A 20,891-nucleotide genomic window follows, 5' to 3' on the forward strand; every position below is an offset into this window, starting at 1 on the left:
ACATTCATCACCCTGTCCTGAAAATCGTCTTTGTCACTTACTCAAAAAACAATCAAATTTGTGAGACACAACCTTCCCTGCTGCCTGTTCCAAATAAGTTGATATTTTTAAAAATGTGAGTAAATTCTGTCCCTCTTCTCCAATAATTTCCCTAACACTGAACATAAGGCTTACCAGCCAGTAATTTCTCCTATTGTTCTTATTAAACAAAGGAACAGCATTGGCTTTTTCCTAGTCTTCTGGGATCTCTCATGACTAAGGCAGGATATAAAGATTTTATACAGGCCCCAGAAATTTCTTCCCTTGCCACCCTCTGCATTCCGGATTAGATCTCATCAGGTCCTAGGTTTGTCTGGAACACAGAACAAAGAAACTTACAGCAGAGGTGCAGGCCATCGGCCCTCCAAGCCTGCGCTGATTCAGATCCTCAATTGAAACCTGTCGCCTATTTTCTAAGGCTCTGTATCCCTTTGCTCGCCGCCCATTCATATATCTGTCTAGATACATCTTAAATGACATTACTATGCCTGTCTTTAACACATCCGCTGGCAATGTGTTCCAGACACCCACAACGCTTTGCGTAAAGAGCTTTCCACGCATATCTCCCTTAAACTCGTCCCCTCTCACTTTGAACTCATGACCCCATGTAATTGAGTCCCCCACTCTGGGGAAAAAGCTGCTTGCTATCCACCCTGTCTATACCTCTCATGATTTTGTAGACCTCAATCAGGTCCTCCCTCAACCTCTGTCTTTCTAATGAAAATATTCCTAATCTACTCAACCTCTCTTCATAGCTAGATCCCTCCATACCAGGCAACATCCTGGGGAACCTCCTCTGCATCCTCTCCAAAGCATCCACATCCTTTTGATAATATGGCAACCAGAATTGTAGTATTCTCAATGTGGCCAAACCAAAGTCTTATACAACTGTAATATGACCTGCCAACTCTTGTACTCAATATCCCGTCCAATGAAGGAAAGCATGCGGTATATGCCTTCTTGACCACTCTATTGACCTGCGTTGTTGCCACATTCAGGGAACAATGGACTTGAATACCCAGATGTCTCTGTACATCAATTTTCCCCAGGGCTTTTCCAGTTACTGTAAAGTTCGCTCTTGAATTGGATCTTCCAAAATGCATTACCTCACATTTGCCCGGATTGAATTCCACCTGTCATTTCTCTGCCCAGCTCTTCAATCTATCTATATTCTGCTGTATTCTATGGCAGTCCCCTTCACTACCTGCTACTCCACCAATCTTAGTGTCATCTGCAAACTTGCGCATCAGACCACTTAGACCTCCTTCCTCCAAACCATTTATGTATATCACAAACAACAGTGGTCCCAGCATGGATCCCTTTGAAATTCTCTGGTCAAAGGTCTCCATTTTGAGAAAATCCCTTCCACTAGTACTCGGTCTCCTGTTGCCCAGCCAGTTCTTTATCTAGATGGTACATCCTGGACCCCGTGCGACTTCACCTTCTCTATCAGCCTACCAAGGAGAATCTGATCAAACGACTTAAGTTGATGTATGTGACATATACAGCCCTTCCCTCATCAATCAACTTTGTCACTTCCTCAAAGAATTTTATTAAGTTGGTTAGACATGACCTTCCCTGCACAAAACCATGTTGGCTATCACCGATAAGCCCATTTTCTTCCAAATGGGAATAGATTCTATCTTATCTTCTCTAGCAGCTTCCCTAACCCTGACGTCAGGTTCATCCGTCTATAATTACCTGGATTATCGCTACTACCCTTCTTAAACAAGGACACAACATTAGCAATTTTCCAGTCTCCCAGGACCTCACTCGTATTCAAGGATGCTGCAAAGACATCTGTTAAGGCCCCAGTTATTTCCCCTCTCGCTTTCCTCAGTAACCTGAGATAGATACAATCCGGACCTGGGGACTTGTCCACCTTAATGTCTTTTAGAATATCCGACACTTTCTCCCTTCTTATCCTTAACTTCAACATCCATCATGTCCCTCTCCTCGTGAATACCGATGCAAAGTACTCATTAAGAATCTCACCCATTTTCTCTGACTCCATGCATAACTTTCCTCCTTTGTCCTTGAGTGGGCCAACCCTTTCTCTAGTTACCTCTTGCTCCTTATCTGTGAATAAAGGCTTTGGGATTTTCCTTAACTCCGTTTGCTAAGGATATCTCATGACCCCTTTTATCCCTTTTAGTTTCTCGTTTCAGATCGGTCCTATTCTTCCAAAGCTTCGTCTGTCTTCAGTTGCCTAGACCTTATGTACACTTCCTTTTTCCTCTTAGCTCATCTCACAATTTCACCTGTCTTCCATGGTTACCTAATCTTGCCAATTCCATCCCTCATTTTCACAGGAATATATCTCTCCTGAACACTAATTAACCTTTCTTTAAAAGCCTCCCACATATCAAATATGGATTTACCTTCAAACAACTGCTCCCAATTTACATTCCCCAGCTCCTGCCAAATATTGGCATAGTTGGCCTTTCCCCAATTTAGCACTCTTTCTGAAGGACCACTTTCGTCTTTGTCCATGAATATTCTAAAACTTACCGAATTGTGATCACTCTTCCCAAAGTAATCCCCTACTGACTTCAACCACCTGGCTGGATTCATTCCCCAACAGCAGGTCCAGTATGTCCCTTCCAGATTTGGACTATTTACTTTCTGCTCTAGAAAACCCTCCTGGATGCACCTTACAAATTCTGCTCCATCTAGACCTCTAACACAAAAATAATCCCAGTCAATGTTGGGAAAATGAAAATCTCCTATCACCACCACCCTGTTGCTCCTACATCTTTCCATATTTGTACACCTATCTTACTCTCGATGTTGGGAGGCCTGTAGTACAGCCCCAACACTGGTACCGCACCCTTCCTATTTCTGAGCTCTGTCCATATTGCTCACTGCTCGAGTCCTTCATAGTATTCTCCTTCAGTACAGCTGTAATATCCTCTTTGATTAGTAATGCAACTCCTCCACCCCTTTTACCTCCCTCTCTATTTCGTCTGAAGGATCGATATCCTAGGATATTTAGTTGCCAATCATGCCCTTCCCTCAACCAAGTCTCAGTAACAGCAATAAAATCATACTCCCAGGTACTAATCCAAGCCCTAAATTCATCTGCCTTACCTACTTCGCTTCTTGCATTAAAACAAATGTACCTCAGACCGCTAGTCTCTTTTGCGTTCATCATCTGCTCCCTGCCTACCCTTTCCCTTAATCACGCTGACTTCATTATCTAGTTCCTTACAGGCTTTAGTTACTACCTCCTTACTGTCCACTAACCTCCTCATTTGGTTCCCATTCCCCGCCACATTAGTTTAAACCCTCCCCAACAGCGTTAGCAAAAGCACTGCCAAGGATATTGGTACCAGTCTGGCCCAGGTATAGACCATCCAATTTGGAATAGTCCCACCTCTCCAGAACTGGTCCCAAAGTCCCAAAAATCTGAATCCCTCCCTCCTGCATCATCTCTCAAGCCATGGATTCATTCTGTCTATTCTATCTACTCTGACTAGTGCGTGGCACTGTTAGCAATCCTGAGATTACTACCCTGAGGTCCTGCTTTTTAACTTGGCTCCTAACTCCCTAAATTCTCATTGTAGGACCTCATCCCATTGTTTTTACCTGTATCACTGGTGCCTATATGCACCACAACAACTGGCTGTTAACTCTCTCTCTTGAGAATGTTCTGCATCCAATCTGAGACATCCCTGAACCATGCACTTGAGAGGCAATATACCTTTCGGGTCTCTCGTTATCGACTACAGAACTACCTATCTACTCTCCTTACAATTGAATCCCCTATGACTATAGCCCCTCCACTCTTTTTCCTGTCTTCTGAGCAGCAGAACAAGCCATGGTGCTATAAACCTGACTACTGCTGCCTTCCTCTGGTGAGCCATCTCCCCCAACAGTATCCAAAACGGTATACCTGCTTTGGAGGGAAATGATTGTAAGGGATACCCGCACTGCCTTCCTGCTCTTTCTCTGCCTTTTCTCTTTCTCAATACCCATTCCCTTTCTCCAACAACAATCCTAATCTGCGGTGCCTACCTCAATGCTTTTCAGAACACTCAATACCTCCCTTTTTATATCAACACGCACTAAAATATAATCATATCCCTCTCTAGACATACCTTCCACCATGTCCTTCTCCTTTGTGAATACTGAAACAAAATTTTCATTCCGGATCTCAACAACTTATTCTGTTCCTGGCATAAGTTCCTTCCTTTGTCCTTGAGTAGAGCTACCCTTTTGCTCATTTTATATGTACAAAACGCTTTGGGATTTTCCTCAATCCTGTTTGCCAAGGATATTTCATGGCCCTTTTTAGCCCTAATTCCTTGCTGAAGTTCTTTCTTGCCTTCTTTATTTTCTTTGAGGGCTCTGTTGGTCTTTAGTTTCCTAAACCTCCTTTCTCTATTTGACTAAACTCACAATTTTGATTGCCATCCTTGATCCTCAAAGCTGCCCATGGACCATACTTGTCCTGAATTCTAATCAACTTGCTTTTAAAGATTCCCAGATAATAAATGTGGATTTACCCTCAAACAGCTGCTCCTAATTTACATTCCCCAGTTACTGCCTGATACTGATGTAGTTAGCCTTTCCCCAATTTAGTACTTTGACCCAAGGACTACTCTTCTCCTTACCCACAAGTAATTTAAAACTGGCAGAATTATGATCACTGTTCCTGAAAATCTCTCCCTCTGAAACTTCAATCACCTGGCTGGGCTCATTCCCCAACACCAGGACGAGTACCAACCCCTCCCTTGTTGGACTATTTACATATTGCTTCAAGAAATCTTTCTGGACGCATCTGACAAATTCCCCTCATCCAAACCCTGGCACTAAGGGAGCCCAGTCAATGTAGGAGAAATTAAAGTTATCCTCTACAACTAACTTTTTATTTTTACATTTGTCCATAATCTGTTCACATATCTGTTCCTCTACCTCCCACTGGATGTTGGGAGGCTTGTCATGCAACCCCATCAAAATGATTGTATCCTTCCTACTCCTGAGCTCTCTTCACATGACCTCTCGCGATTAATCCTCCAAGGTGTCTTCTCTCAGTAGAGCTGCGATGTTGTCTCTAATCAGTAATGCAACTTCCCCACCTCTTTTACATCTCTTGATCTCACCTGAAACATCTAAAACATCTACATCATGGAACATTAAGCTGCCAGTCTTGTCCTTCTCTCAACCAAGTCTTTGCAATAGCTACTATATCATAGTCATACGTATTAATTCAAGGTCTAAGGTCATCTGCCTTACCTGTCATAGTTCTTACATTAAAACAAATACACTTCATACCACCTGTTTCACCATATTCAGTAACCCCTCCGTGTCTTTACTTCCTCTTAGCTTTACTGGCCTTAGTCTTTAACTCCTCCTTGGTCAATTCACTTGCTGACTTATTGCTCTGTTTCCTATCTCTCTGCCAAACTAGTTTAAACCATCCTGAGAAATACTAGCAAACCTCACTGCAACAATACTCCCTGACAGTTCCCATTTTACCACAGCAAGTTTCTTAAATAACTCAGAGATTGGTTAGACATGGTTTTCCTTTTACAAAACCATGCTGACCATGATCAATTACTTTGAACTTATTTAATTACCCTGCTATAATGTCTTTAAGACTAGTTTCCCTATGATTGATGTTCTGTGAATTGGCTGTCATTTCATGTATTCTTTCTCCCTTTTTGAATCAAGGAGTGACATTTGCTATCTTCCAACCTAATGGGACTATCCCCGAATCAAATGAGTTTTGGTAATCCTGCAGCCATGTCTCTTTGATAACTGCCAGTTAGTATGGATTTATTTCTATTTGTGCTCTCAGTTCATCTATTTTGGTTCATAGGAATAGGAGTAGGCCATTCAGCCTATCGAGCCTGCTGCATCATTTAACACAATCATAGATGATCAGTTACTTCAATGCTCTTTATCCACATTATCCCCAAAATCCTTCACATCATTGGTAATCAGAAATCTATCAATCTCCAGTTTAAAATACTCAAGACTGAGGCTCCACAGCTCTCTAGCAGTAGAGAATTCCAGATACTTACAACATGGAGTAAAAAGATTATTCCTCATCTCAATCCTAAATAGCATCCCCTTAAATTGTGCACATGGTTTGAAATACCCAAGTAGGGAAACTTCTTACCTACATCTATCCTTTCTATACCTTTAAATATATTTTAGGTCTCAATTAGATCACCTCTCATTCATTGAAACGCTAGAAAATCCAGGCTTGGTTTGCCCAATCTGCCTGCATAGTACAGTCTTGCCTTTCCAGGGACAAGCCTGGTAAACCTTCATTGCATCCCTCTATGGAAGTAATATCCTTCACCGCATACCGTAAAATGAAAACAGTTCTTCATATGTGGTCTAACCAAGCTTCTATGCAATTGTTTTCACTACTGTACTCAAATCGTCTTGCAATAAAGGCTAACGTTCTATTATCCATTTTTGAATGCTGTGTGTATTCCATACAGAGCCTTCAGTTTTGTCATTTTTGTAAACTCTAGTCTTATCCGTTGGTTTACTCTTAAATTTGTCCTTGCTATCCCTCCTGTCTCAGTCTATTTATCACTTTCCATACTCATACCTTCCTCTTTGGCCTTGACACTACATTTACCACACCTACCCAAATTAAATCCCTTACTCTCCCCATTTAGTTTAAATGACAATGTAGCACATTGGTTTACAACAGTGACAAGTGTGAAAACAAATACTAAAGCTACAGATTGTACATCTGTAAGTTAGTTAACACATTCACTCTTGTTACTGTCTGTGGAATGTCCAGTCCCCTCCCTTTCATTTTCTTGTAATAAACAAAAAGAAGCTCCCACAAAGAGCAGAAGAAGCTACCATTAGGGAATTTAAACAATCATACTACCTGTAGTTTAATCAAATATTTTGAACAGCAGCATTTTAAATTCTTTCCAAAATGAAATAACATAGTAAAATATATTTTCCTTTAAGCTTATTGTTGTTCATTGTTTGCTTTTCTTTTCAGATCTGCATCTCTTAACCATAATTTTTGCTTTATTTATTTTAAATAATTCTTCTCAGATTTGGATAAACTCTTATATTATTTGTTATTGATTCGCTTGAATTTAGTTAAAGTTGAGCATTTTCAACACTGGACTTCCTTATCTCAAGTGCTGCAGAATGCTAGCAATATTGTAATATTTTTGATACATATTTTCTTTTTACCATAAGCTTGAGTAAAAATCAGAGAGCTCATTCCCTGATTGAACTTGTCAAGAAGAAGTGTTCAAAGGAAATGGGTAGAAATCAAAGTCAGCACAAAATCTATTCAACTCCCAGTGGTCTCCATGAGCATCATTCCTGGATGTGTTGATGTGGCTAGCAATATCTCCCACAGTCTTCTTGTTGAGACTTTTTAATATCAAAACTATAGTATCTCATGAGCATCAAACAAAATATTCCCATTGTAAAATATCAGTGCTTTCCTTCTGACAATTAAATATGTCTGCATGGCTCATCAATCATCTGCTTTCAAACCATACAGGCACTTTGATCAATAGCCAACAATGATTTCCTGTGTGTGGCAAAGCTTTTGCAAAAAGATCAGATAAAAATCACATTTTTCCATTAAGAAGAACGGGAAAGATGATTTGGTTGATTTACCAACAAACACAATTTGGATGAAAAGTGATATCTGAACCAAGGTAAAAATCACACTGACCCTTTTATCTTCTATATAAATGTGCAAAACCAGATTTACTGCCAAATAACAAACTTTTAAGCAGTTTTAATGGAGTGATCAAAAGCACATACCTTAACCATAAAGACAATGAACAGCTCCCTCATTGTATTCAAACACCTACCAATGTTGAAAAATTATCTGCATTGGACCATAAAAACAAGACCTACAGCCTCTAACTGTCAGATGTGGGAGTCTAAGTTCAATTAAAGTTTTCTATCTCTGTGGTAGGCAGGGATCTCTTAACCACAAAAAAATTCTAAACACATTAAAGCACTGTCATGCCAAATCTTACTGGTCTTATTTGTTCAAAGAATTATGAAAAATGTCAGATAGTTAAGCCTTATACTTTAGAATAGAGCATGCAAAACATTGAAAACTTTGCACTGAAGGTCACAGTGTTCTTCTCAAAAACAACTAATTAGCAGAATGGATGAGTTTCTTACCTGTAGAAGTCTTTGTACTGGAGCTTCCTCTCTCCTCCTTTTCCAAAGAAGTGCACCAGCAGTGTTGTGCTCATTCCTTTGCTACTTTTCTGTCACAAAGATAGAAATAGATCATCAAACTGCTTAAACTGCAGTGCTCTGAAAAGCAGCTTGTTAGAGAAACCATAGAAGATTTCCAGCACCAGAAAGTAAATATTGCAATTGCTGTGTTATAATTCATACAATAACAGGCCTTTTGCCAATCAGCACTGATAAATCATAGGCATGAGTGCAGTTCATAATGTTTCGATCAGTTGTGAAACACAGGTAACTGAACTGAGAATTTACTGTTGTACATTATTACTTGGATTCCACTCTGACCATTTTGTTTACCAGTAATCAACTATAAATTTGAGTAATGAAATTATTAGCCGTTGAACATGGATGCCAACATATATCAGTAGCTACTCAAATTGGTGCAAACAATGGGTAAACACTTTGACATTTTTGTGAATGAAAGCAAACAAAAACTTAATTAGTAGCCACAAATGGCAACAGTACATAGAATTAACATATTAAACACTCAGATTTCTACCCTCAATATTTTATCTCTAGATATTAATAATATTAAACATACAAAGGTTACCTGATGTCATGATTTTAGCCATTTTTAAACATCAAATTTAACGTGCCATTAGAATGGAAACTTCCTATGTAAACAAATTAAATAGCTCCAGCCATTAGATGGCAATGTAGCTCCATTGTGTCTGTATTATTGCATCCCTTGGACACACCAAAGATGACTTGTTAATATTTTGAAATAATTTGATTCAGCAATAATGCATATTCACAATCAATTGATATGGTTACTGACAAGATAGATAGCTAGAGCTCTGGCTCGAGTACTACATAATGGTAGGGCAAAATTGAGTTCGACACATGCATATATAAACATGTACACTGATTACTATGTACGTGACATTAGCTAAGTTCTACTTCAAACTGGCTAACTACCTGTTCAAGTTGGACCAGTTTCAATTTTGATTTGAACTGTGAATTCATGAATGATACGCTTATGTTGCTAGGATGATCATAAAGCAATGTGATCAACACTGCTTTGGCATTTGTATTGCAATGCTATCAGAACTTGCATCATTCTTATCACTGTTTATATTCATATGATGATCAATAACAAAAGAATCAATGCCTATAAGGGAAACTGCTTTTACTGTTGTAACCTGAAAACCTATTAAGAATGGGACCAAACTTGGAACACTATTGTATCTGTCAAGTTTTCATGAAAACAGGCACGTATTTGTGGTTTTGTCTGGCAGTCAACTTAAGCAATGCTTTCAAAATATTAATTCAAAGACAAAACATTCCAAAGCAATTATTAATGACGTGTTTTGCAAAAAGCACAATGAAAATATGCCCAATTCGACTGAGAATACCATTATCACTATTGTTTATTCTATCAATGAATAGCAAGGCTAGTATTAAAAAGCAGAGCATAAGACTTTGAGGACTTATCAGGCTAATGCCTTTCACTCAACATTTAAACCAAATTGAAACCATCAATGCCCAGCCAACTTTATTAGAATTCATTTTTGATTCACTGATGGATTTGCATTTCTCATTTAAAATTCAGACCTAAAAAATTACTTCTAATATTAACTATGTGTCCAGATAATATCCTTACAAAATTGAGAAAAATCTAATGATTTTTCTTTCTTTTACAAAGTTAAGTCAACTTTTAAAAAGCACGAGAGATGAGAAAAGGGTCATACTGCTGGAATTACAGGAAGTAAAATGGAAAGAGACTTGAGTGGAACATAATCATTGACACAGATTGCTTGGGCTAGAATTGCCTGTTTCTATGCAGTATATCGTATGCAATAAATATCAGGTCAAATGAAGATGTGTACAATCATGCTCTCCAATGAGTTTCAAATTAGTGAAAAATCTGATAGGGTTACAAAATGTTCTTCTTTTTCAGATATGCACATCATTTAAATATTAAAAGAGTTTCCACGTTGTCGGAGATTTGAGATGTTAAACATGATGGCAGGTTAACTTATAAAATACACTTTTGTAGAAATTGCTGTAAAAGTAGATAGGGCATGGAAACATCAGAAAAAAATTAGTTTAGAAACTGAACAAAAACAAAAACTCATGCTACTCTGAGATTTTGGGAGTTGTAAAGCTTTGTTGCATCATGACTGTTGGCGACAGGCTCGATGAACCAGCTGGTTCTTTCCAGTCTGTCTCTTGATGCATAAGAGACAACGAATTTTGAAGTCTAAACAACAAAAGCATCCAACACAATGGAGTTTATGGTAATGAATCTATCAGCGATGAGCAAAAACCATTTTATATACTATATATTTTAGACATGTGAGTAAGAATAGATATGACTAAAAAGTTCTGCATCTGATCAAACACTACCAAAGAAGGCAATGCTAGTTTCACAGTGATTAGAAGAACAGTGTACAGTATAAGAAGTCATTTTGCTTTGTTTGGTACAGACAAGATGTGTCCTACCTCTAGAAAATATCACAATTAAAAATTACTTATTTTGCTGAGGAGTTAAAGAATACATCTGTAGGCATAATCTGACTTGATTACAGCTCAACTAAACCTGAAATGTTTCAGGTTCTAAATGTTTGACCGTTGTAGCCAAGCATTATTTAACAAAGTATTATGACTCCCAGTGTTTCTTCAGGCCAATGGTCACGTAATGTCCTGAGAGAGGTGAAAAGCCATACTATTAGAAGAAATTTTAAAAAATTCAGGGAGTGCGGATAAATAGTCATCAACCTCAAGTATTGGAGTTTAGAAAAGTAAGAGGTGACTTGACTGAAATATGTAAAATTCTGGATGGTCTTAACAAGGTAGATATGGAGAGGATGCTTTTAGAACTTTTAGAAGAATTTAAAACTGTCCACTTGTACAGCTAGATTCACTGAGCTACTCACACATGTGTAGGGAATGTGTTAAGTACTGAATAATTGCAGAAGAGATGACAACCACCCCCATGTGGAAACAGCTCTTACTTTCATCTCCAATGCTAAACTGAGATTGCATAAGATATTCACCAAAATAACCTGAAAATCTTGCTGAACCTATCCATACATATCCACCTATATATGTGCCACAAATGATTAAGAGCATTTTCTAGTGAAGATGGTCTGTCTCCCTTAAATTTCATTGGTTATAGAAAGTGACTCATTTTTACCATTTAACCTTTAAATCATGTTACTTTCCAGTCAGTAAGTTAACTCATTTATTCTTTTACATGGAGTCCATCAACAAGTATTCAAGACAGGGAAAACTATTTGATTTGATATGGTTAATTTTCATATTTATTTTTCAAATGGAGATTTCTTATGGTCAGAAATAGGAGAATTTATAATGGGGTACAAAGAAGTGGCTGACCAGCTAAATACATACTTTGGTTCTGTGTTTATAAAACAGGACACAAGTAACAGGTCAGAAATGTTGGGGAATACGGTTTAGTGAGAGGGAGGAATTGGAACAAATCAGTAAAAGTAGGGAGATGGTGTTGAGGAAATTTATGGGATTGAAGGCCTCATAATCTGATAATTTACATACCAGAGTATTTAAAGAAGTGGCCCTAGAAAAAGTGGATGCATTGGTGGACAGCTTCCAAGATTCTAGATTCTAGACTCTTGAGCAGTTCTTACAGTTTAGAGGGTAGCTGACATAACTCTTCTATTTAAAAAGGGAGGTAGAGAGAAAGCCAGGAATTATGGACCAGCCAGCCTGACATAAGTAGTGGGGAAAATGCTAGTCATTGGTAAAGGATTTAGTGGCAAAGCACCATGAAAACAGTGCTGGACAGCATTATCACTCTTGTTTATTCTATCCATGAAAGGAAGTCTAGTATTAAAAAGCAGAGCATTAGACTTTGAGGACTAATCAGGCTAATGTATTTCACTCAACTTTTAAACACATTGACTGGACAGTGTTCTGTTCCCATGTTCTTAGAACAGATAAAATTCTTGAAAAGGCAAGGTTTAACAGAACAGCTTGGCATCTAGGAGAATCCACAGATAATTTAATTAATGATCACCTCAAATTAGTGGAAAAATGTGACAATGAAGCTTTGAAAGCAGAATTTAAAGAGACAGAATCATCGTTATAATTACTGACAGATCCCTGTCAGATACATTACAAAAGATAACTTGACTTTGGAGAAGGCCATTCAGGTGATGATTGAAATATTAGTCTGGAAGCAGCACCGATCAATCTGAGGAGAAGATATCTTTATCACAGCAGATTTTCAGAATCTATTCAGTTTATGAGGTATAAAAGCTTTAATTTATGTTTTAAATGGAATAAGTCTGGTTTTAGATCAGTGACCCCAGCTCTATTTTCTCCCAAAAGAGGAATCATAATTACTACATCTAACTTTTCAAGCTACTTAAGGCTTTCATATATTTCTGTCATGTTATCTCTTACTCTTCTAAAACCCAGTAGACATAAGCCTAGTCTAGCCATTCCAGATATTAGATCAGAGTGGTGCTGAAAAAGCACAGCAGGTCAGGCAACATCCAAGGAGCAGGAAAATCGGGCAAAAGTCCTTCATCAGACCTGCTGTGTTTTTCCAGCACCACTCTGATCTAAACTCTGTTTTCCAGCATCTGCAGTCCTCACTTTTGCTATTCCAGATATTAGTCCAATAAATCTTCTCTGAACAGCCTCCAGAATACTTAAATCCTTCTTAAAAATAAGGTGACCAGTACTGTGCACAGTACTCCAGATGATATTTCTCCAGTGCCATGTACAATTGAAACACAACCTCCTTACTTTGTATTTAATTTGCCTTGCCAGAAATGATAGCATTCTATTGGCTTCCTTAAAAATTTGCTGGGCTGCATATGAACCTTTTGAGATTCACGCATGAGAATACCCAGATTCCTTTGCATCTCAGAGCTCTGCAATCTCACAACATTTAGATAATAACCTTATTTTTAATTCTTCCTGCCAAAATGGATAACTTTTTATCTTTGTCAACTCAATTAATTTATCATCTTTTCGTAACCTCGTGTCCTCTTCACGGTTTAATTTCCTACCTATCTTTGTGTCATTAGAACATTTGGCAACGATACTCTCCATCTTGTCATCTATGTCATATATATAAAACTTGAAAACATTTGAGTCCCAACTCCGACTCATGGCACACTACTTATTACATCTTGCCAATTTGAAAAAGACTCATTTACTCTCTGCTTGTTAGCCAGCCAAACTTACTTCCTTACCAACATGCTACACCCTACATCGTAAGCACTTACTTTCCACACTAACTTTCAATGTGGTAACTTAATAAATGCATTCGGAAATTATATTTACACAACTTCCACCAGTTCCTCTTTATCACCAGCATGTGTTACCCCCTCAAAGAACTCAAAGAGATTGGTTAGATATGATTTCTCTTTCACACAACCAAGCTAATATCACTAATTACCTTAAACTTATTTATGTCCCTGTTATAACTTCTTAAGTGATAACTTCTAACATTCTCCTTATGCCAGATGTTAAGCGAAGTGGCCTGTGTTTCTTGCTTTCTGCCTTCTTCCCTTTTTTGAGAGAGTTGCATTTGTAATTTAACAATATAATGGGACCATCCATAAATCAAGGGAGTTTTGGAAAATTAAAACTAATACATCAACTATTGCACTAGCCACTGCTTTTAATATTCTAGGATGAAGCCCATCAGAACTTGGGCACTTGTCAGCCTGCAGCTCCAACAATTCACTCAGTACCACATCTCTCGATTTTTTCAAGTTTGTCCTCCCACTTCCATTTCCTGATTTAGTGCTGTTTCTGGGTTATGCTTAAATTTTTACAGCACAGAAGGAAGCCATTCAGCCCATTGTGTCCATGTCAGTCATCAAAGAGCAATATACACCAATCCTATATTCCAGTTCTTGGGTCGTAGCCTTAGAGGAAATGACAACACAAGTTAATATTTAAATACTGCTCAAACGTTACAAGATTTACTGACTCAATCACCAATTCAGTACATGAGTTTGGGATTCCAATAGCCTATGAATGAAAAATTTCTGACCTTTCCTCTCAGCTTTCTACCGCTTTTCTTATTTGCCCCTCTATTAATGAAAAAAGGCTTTCCAATCCACCCAATACATGCCTTATATAATCTTATACAGCTCTATCAGGTTTTCTTTTAAACATCACTGCTCCAAAGAAAACAACCTTAGCCTATCCAATCTTACCTCATAGTCCAGATCCTCCAGTCCAGGCAGCATCCTGGTAAATCTCTGCATCCTCTAGAGTGCATTGTTATCCTTTCTATAATTTTGTGACTACACCTACACATATTATTTCGGTCATAGCCTAATCAGCATTTTATACAGTTCCAGCATAACCTCATTGCTGTTGTATTCAATGCCTCGGCTAATACAATAAGAATCCCATAGCCTCTTTAACTACTTTATCCACCTGCTCTGCTACCAACAGGGATCTAAGGTTATGCACACACAGGCTCCTCTAATCTTCAATGTTTTCCAGAGTTCTATCAGTTACTGCAATCCCTTGCATTGTTAGTCCTCCCCAAGTGCATTATCTCACACTTCCCCATGGTTGAATTCCATTTGCCATTGTTCTTCCTAGTCTACTGCTATTGTTTAGGGTTGATAAAGTATGGAGCTGGAAAGGCACAGCAGGTCAGACAGCATCAGAGAAGCACTTCCTGCTTTCGACTTTGCTACTCCTCTGATGCTGTGACCTGCTGTGCCTTTCCAGCTCCACAGTTTATAGAGAGTGACTTTCAGCATCTGCAGTCCTTACTATCTCCTACTGCAATTTACAGCTGTCCTCCTGTTTTCCAATTTTTGTAACTTTTGTCTTGATCCCACATTTTGTCTTTATGTAACTGCCCTGTACGCTTGTTATTTACTTCTTTAATGCCTCCCACTGCTCTGACACAATTTTATCTGCAAGTACTTGTTTCCTGTCGACTTGGGGAAAATTGTATGTTATCTTAGTAAAACAATTCCCTGTTTTAGATCTTTTATTCATGGCTCATCATTATCTGTTTCTATAACTACCTTAAATCTACCTAAATTATAATCACTATCTTCAAAATGCTCCCATACTAATACACTTGCCATCTGTCTGGACTCAATCCTGAATATTAGCTTCTGAACTATCCACTTCCCTGTTGGGCCTCCCATTTATTGGCTAAATAAACATCTAATACATCATGTGTTTGCTCTTTTGTGTTTTTTTTTAAAAATCCTACGCATATGGCCTCATTGGATGATCTTTCTAAGATATCAGTCCTTCTCACTGCTGTTGTTGATTCCTTGTTCAATATTATAATCCTGCTCTTCTTCTATTCACCTCTTTATCACATTTGAATACCATATAACCAGCTGCCATACCCGCCCATCTGAACATAAGATTCAGCAGTGAAAGCATCCATTTAGCCTATGAGTCTGCTCCGCCATTCAATGAGATATACTCATAATTTGTGATGGAGGGGGAATGATATTGGGTCAACTGCTTGTTATGCTCACCATGATACCACCACGACCTTCAAATAAGTCTCAGCCAAAACCCTGATATCATACACCCTGTCTATGTCCTCAACTCATGTGTATTTTCCTCAGACTCCTTGCACTAAAGCACATTCCATTTAGCCTTGCTAAACCCATTTCTTTTTTATCTAACCTTCCTGTTCTCTGCCTTCCAGACTCATTTACTAACTGTATTTGTATCCTCTGGAGGGAAGATAGAAGCAAAATATCTGATTCATTCATCTGTATTTTATTATTTTTCATTACTAATTCTCTAATCTCACTTTTTTTATACCTTTCTTCTTCAAATATTTATTTAAAAATCTCTTACGGACCTGTTTTTATATGACTGGGTAACAAATTGTACTTTAATTTTTTCCCTTTTTGCTTTTTTTAAATATATTTATCCAATCTCCTGACCTGCCACATCTTTGCACAATTGTACACATGTTCTTTTCGTTTGAAACTATCTTCAACATTTTTAGTTAACCATGGATAATTGGATGACCCTCGGAATTGTTCATACTCTATGGAATGTATTTATTTTGTATAATCTGAAGTATCCCTTTAAATGTCTCCCACTTCATCTCCTTTGGCCTGCCTTTTAACTTAATTTGCTAATTCATTTAGCTAAATTTATCATATCCTTACATTGCCTTTATTTAATTTTTAAAGAAATGGTTTTGGACACACACCTCTTTCCCATCAACTGAATGGTCATTACTAGCTAAGTCACCTGTAGTCCATTAAATAATCTCATCTCATTATACAATACGAGGTTTAGTGCATCATGCTCTGTGGTTGGTTCTGGAACATGCTGTTCTGAGACACTCTCCTGAAAGCATTCTATAAACTTATCTAGGTGACCTTTGTGGTCAATAGAACCATGGAGTCATACAGCACAACTCATCCAAGCCAACTAGACATCCCAATCCGAGCTAGTCCCATTTGCCAGCATTTGGCTCATTTATCTCTATTCTCTTCCTAGTCATCGTAGTTGTGGGTATGTTCGCTGAGCTGGGAAGTTGATTTGCAGAAGTTTCGTCCCCTGTCTAGGTGGCATCTTCAGCGCTTTGCAGCCTTCTGTGAAGCGCTGTGGTACTGTGTTTTCTGGAATTTATTTGGTTCTGTTCCTGCTCCTTCTGGTTACCAGTTCCGGTTGTTCATTCTAGCACATTGGGTCTAGATCGATGTGCTTGTTGATGGAATCCGTGGCTCAGTGTCATGCTTAGAGTCATAAAGATGTACAGCATGGAAACAGACCTTTTGGTCCAACTCGTCCATGCCGACCAGATATCCCAAATAAATCTAGTCCCATCTGCCAGCACCCGGCCCATATCCTTCCAAGCCCTTCCTATTCATATACCCATTCAAATGTCTCTTAAATGTTGCAATTGTACTAGCCTCTGCAACTTCCTCTGACAGCTTATTCCATACACACCACCCTCTGCATGAAAAAGTTGACCCTTAGGTGTCTTTTATATCTTTCCCTTCTCACCCTAAACCTATGCCCTCTAATTCTGAACTCCACCACCCCAGGGAAATGACTTTGTCTATTTATCCTATCCATGCCTCTTCAAGGTCACCCCTCAGCCTTTGACGCTTCAAGGGAAACAGTCCCTGCCTATTCAACCTCTCCCTATAGCTCAAATCTTCAACCTAGCAATATCCTTGTAAATCTTTTCTGAACCCTTTCAAGTTTCACAACGTCCACTCAAAACCAAAATGCTAACATTTTAATATTAATCCTTAAAGGTCATCAGCTTCTAGAAATTCTCTGGCTATCCACTGGCTTGTCCTATGATCGTTGTGTTGTCCCAGTTGAATTTGAGGTCTTTGTCATCTGTGTTTGTGGCTACTGGGAAAGCTGGTCATGGCATTTCATGGCTAGCTGGTGTTTGTGGATGCAGATTGCTGGTTGTCTACCTGTTTGTCCTATATAGTGTTTCATGCGGTCTTTGCATGGAACCTAGTAAAGTACATTATTTTTCACATGATGAGTAAAGGGGCTTTTGTCCTGATTAGTTGTCGTCTGAGCGTGGCTGTTGGTTTATGGGCTGTCACGAATCTGAGTGGTCAGAGAAGTCTGGCTGTCAGTTCCGAGTAGTTATTTACATAACCTAGTGTAGCTAGTGAGTTATGTCATGGCATGTCCTTGACATATTGTTTGTCTGTAAGGAATCTGCGATTGAAGTTGTGGGGATATCCGTTCTTGGCATGTACTCTGTACAGGTGTTCTTCTTTTTCTTTCCTTTGTAGGTCGGGAGTGCTGCAGTGTGTTGTAGTCCTTTTGGACAGGGTCCTAATGCAGCTTCTATCGTGTGTGTTCAGGTGGTTGCTGTTGTTGTTCAGGACCTGGTTGGTGTGTGTGACTTTCCTGTACACTTTTGTAGTGCATTCACCATTCTGTGTTCTTTCTACCAAACCATCACATCCAGGAATGGGAAGTGATTGTTAGTTTTCTCCTCTCTCATAAATCTGATCCCTGTGAGCATGGTGTTGATAATCTGATGTGTGTTCTCGATTTCTGTTCTCTTAATGATAACAAAAGTGTTGTCCACATATCTGATCCAGAGTTTGGGTTGGATTTGTGGGAGGGCTATTTGTTCCAGTCTTTGCATTGTTGCTTCTGCTATGAGCCCAGAGATGGGTGAGCCCATAGGTGTCCCATTGATCTGTTCATAAATTTGGTTGTTGAATGTGAAGTGTGTCGTTAAGCACAAGTCTAGTAGTTTGAGTATACATCCTTGTTGATAGGTTCTTTGTAGTGTCATCTGTTCTGCTTATCCAGGAAGTTGGCTATTATCTCTCTGGTGAGAGTTTTGTCAATTCAGCTGAACAGTTCTGTTACATCAAATGAGACCATTGCTTCGTCCTTGTCTATGTTTATTTTCTTGATGTTGTCTAGGAATTCCTGTGATGATTGCATGGAGCAAATCAACTTCCTAGCTCGGCGAACATACCCACAATTACGACAATCGGCACCCCACCTACAAATCTTTATGCAAACCTCCCTATTGATATGCTCATCCAGGTGCCTTTTAAGTGTTGTAATTGTACCAGCCTCCATCACTTCCTCTGGCACCACCCCTATGGTGGATAAGTTAAGCCTCAGGTCCTTTTTTAATCTTTCCCCTCTCACTTTAAACCTTCGCTCTTTAGTTTTCGACTCCCCCACCTGAGGAAAAAGACCTTGGCTATTCACCTATCCATGCCCCTTATGGTTTTATTAACTTCTATTAGGTCACCCCTCAGCCTCTGACATTCCATAGAAAATAGCCCCAGCCTACTCAGCCTCTGCTAATGCTCAAAATCTCCAACCCTGGCAACATCCTTGTAAATCTTTCCGGAATCCTTTCAAGTTTAACAACATCTTTCCTATAGCAGGGAGACCAGAATTTAATGAAGCATTCCAAAAGTGGCCTAACCAGTGTCCTGTACAGTGTCAACATGACATCTCAATTCCTATATTCAATGCACTGACCAATAAAGGTAAATGTACTGAAGGCCTTCTTTAATGCCGTCTACCTGTAACTCCTTAGAACACTCAGTCTTTAATTATGCTATCTATCTTAAATCACTTTATATTGATGTGTTTACATTTAACTGCAACAACTAAGTATTCTAATTCCTGTAATTCAATCATATTCAGCAATAACACTTTATATATTTTCTTCCATCAAGAACAATGCTGTATGCTTAAAATGAAAATTGCTGAATTTCTTGTGAAGTAAATCACATTAATGAAAATGGACTAAACTTTCAAATTTATAAGATGCACCTGGCCACTTGTTTTAAATCTCATAATAGGTTTGAAGATATTCAAAATTAATAATGTTGATGGGGATTGTTATTACAGCCATTTTTTAAACGAAGAATAAATAAAATTAAACAAAATAATGGGACTTGGATCAAATTAACAGGTGTACTGTAATTTCAACATATTTTGCTTATGTGATGCGAATGAAGAATATCAGGTTTCCAAATTAACATTAACCAGAGCTGCACAGGAACATGTTTAAAATAAAAAAATAGTCATTTTAACAACTGTAACTACTGATGTATAAAGTATAATGACATCACTCAGATGGATCACTTAGAATTGTTATAGTTTCTAATTTTGACCTACTCCATAGATAGCAAATTAGTTTAATTTTCCATGCTTGATTTTCGTATTGAACAAGCATCGCATTCTATCATGATTTACCGCATACGCTAAGGAATTATTATACCATTTTTAAAATAAGTACCAGGTCTTATAACAAGAAACCATCACATGCTTAACTGCTATTTGACCACTTGGCTATTGACCAATCAGCATGGTCTAACAAGATCTTGGTTTCAAACCTAAACTGATCAGTCCATTTTTCTTATTTAAGGATAACAAACAATACGTACTGATACCTATGAACTGGAACTGGAGCCTGAATAACTTTAGTTCCACATTATTTACTATAATTTTAGATTTAAAGCAAAGGACATTTTATTAAAGTCTCATTTAGTTCTAAATATTTCCTGTACTTTACTATCACTGAGAACAACTGGCCTTGACATCAGACCACATTTGACCGACATTGTCATTTAGAAACCCTAGTAAAATTAGAGTCAACAGGAATTGAGAGGAAAACTCTGCTGACTGGAGTTATGCCTAGCACAAAGGAAAATGGTTGTAGCTGTTGTAAAACAATTATTTCAGCTTCAGGACTTCTCTGGAGGAGTGCATCGGGGGAGTGTCCAAGGCCCAATCATCATCAGCTGTTTCATCAACAACCTTTCCTCCATCATGACACAGATGTGCGAATGTTGATGATTGCTCAGTATTCAGAGCAATTTGCAACTCCTCAAATACTGAAGCAGTTGTATCCATGTGCAACATGGCCTGGACACCACCTAGGCTTGGGTTGACACATAGCAAGTAAAGTTTGTGAGATGTATGTGCCAGGCAATGGGAGAGAAGAGAGAATCTAACCATTATCTCAGAACAGTCAATGGCATTACCATCACTGATTCCTCCAGCAATAACATTCTGGGAGTTCCACTTACTAGAAACTGAACTGGACTAACTACATAAATAATGTAAGTGACGAGAGCAAATTCTGTCGCAAATTATGCACCCCCATTGTTCCAAATGTCTGTAATGAGATGGAATAATCCACACTTGCCCTGGAT

At 38.5% G+C, this 20,891-nt stretch overlaps 1 protein-coding gene across 1 annotated transcript in view; it reads right to left on the reverse strand.

The window, feature by feature from the left end:
• Nucleotides 1–20,891, reverse strand: part of micu2 (mitochondrial calcium uptake 2) — a 452,585-nt gene that overhangs the window by 39,789 nt on the left and 391,905 nt on the right. The window contains exon 9 of the mRNA XM_060826722.1: nt 8,182–8,270. Coding sequence (XP_060682705.1) covers nt 8,182–8,270 — 89 coding nt within the window. The remainder of the gene's footprint in view (nt 1–8,181; nt 8,271–20,891) is intronic.

This window comes from Hemiscyllium ocellatum, chromosome 6, assembly GCF_020745735.1.
Source record: "Hemiscyllium ocellatum isolate sHemOce1 chromosome 6, sHemOce1.pat.X.cur, whole genome shotgun sequence".
NCBI lineage: Eukaryota > Metazoa > Chordata > Chondrichthyes > Orectolobiformes > Hemiscylliidae > Hemiscyllium > Hemiscyllium ocellatum.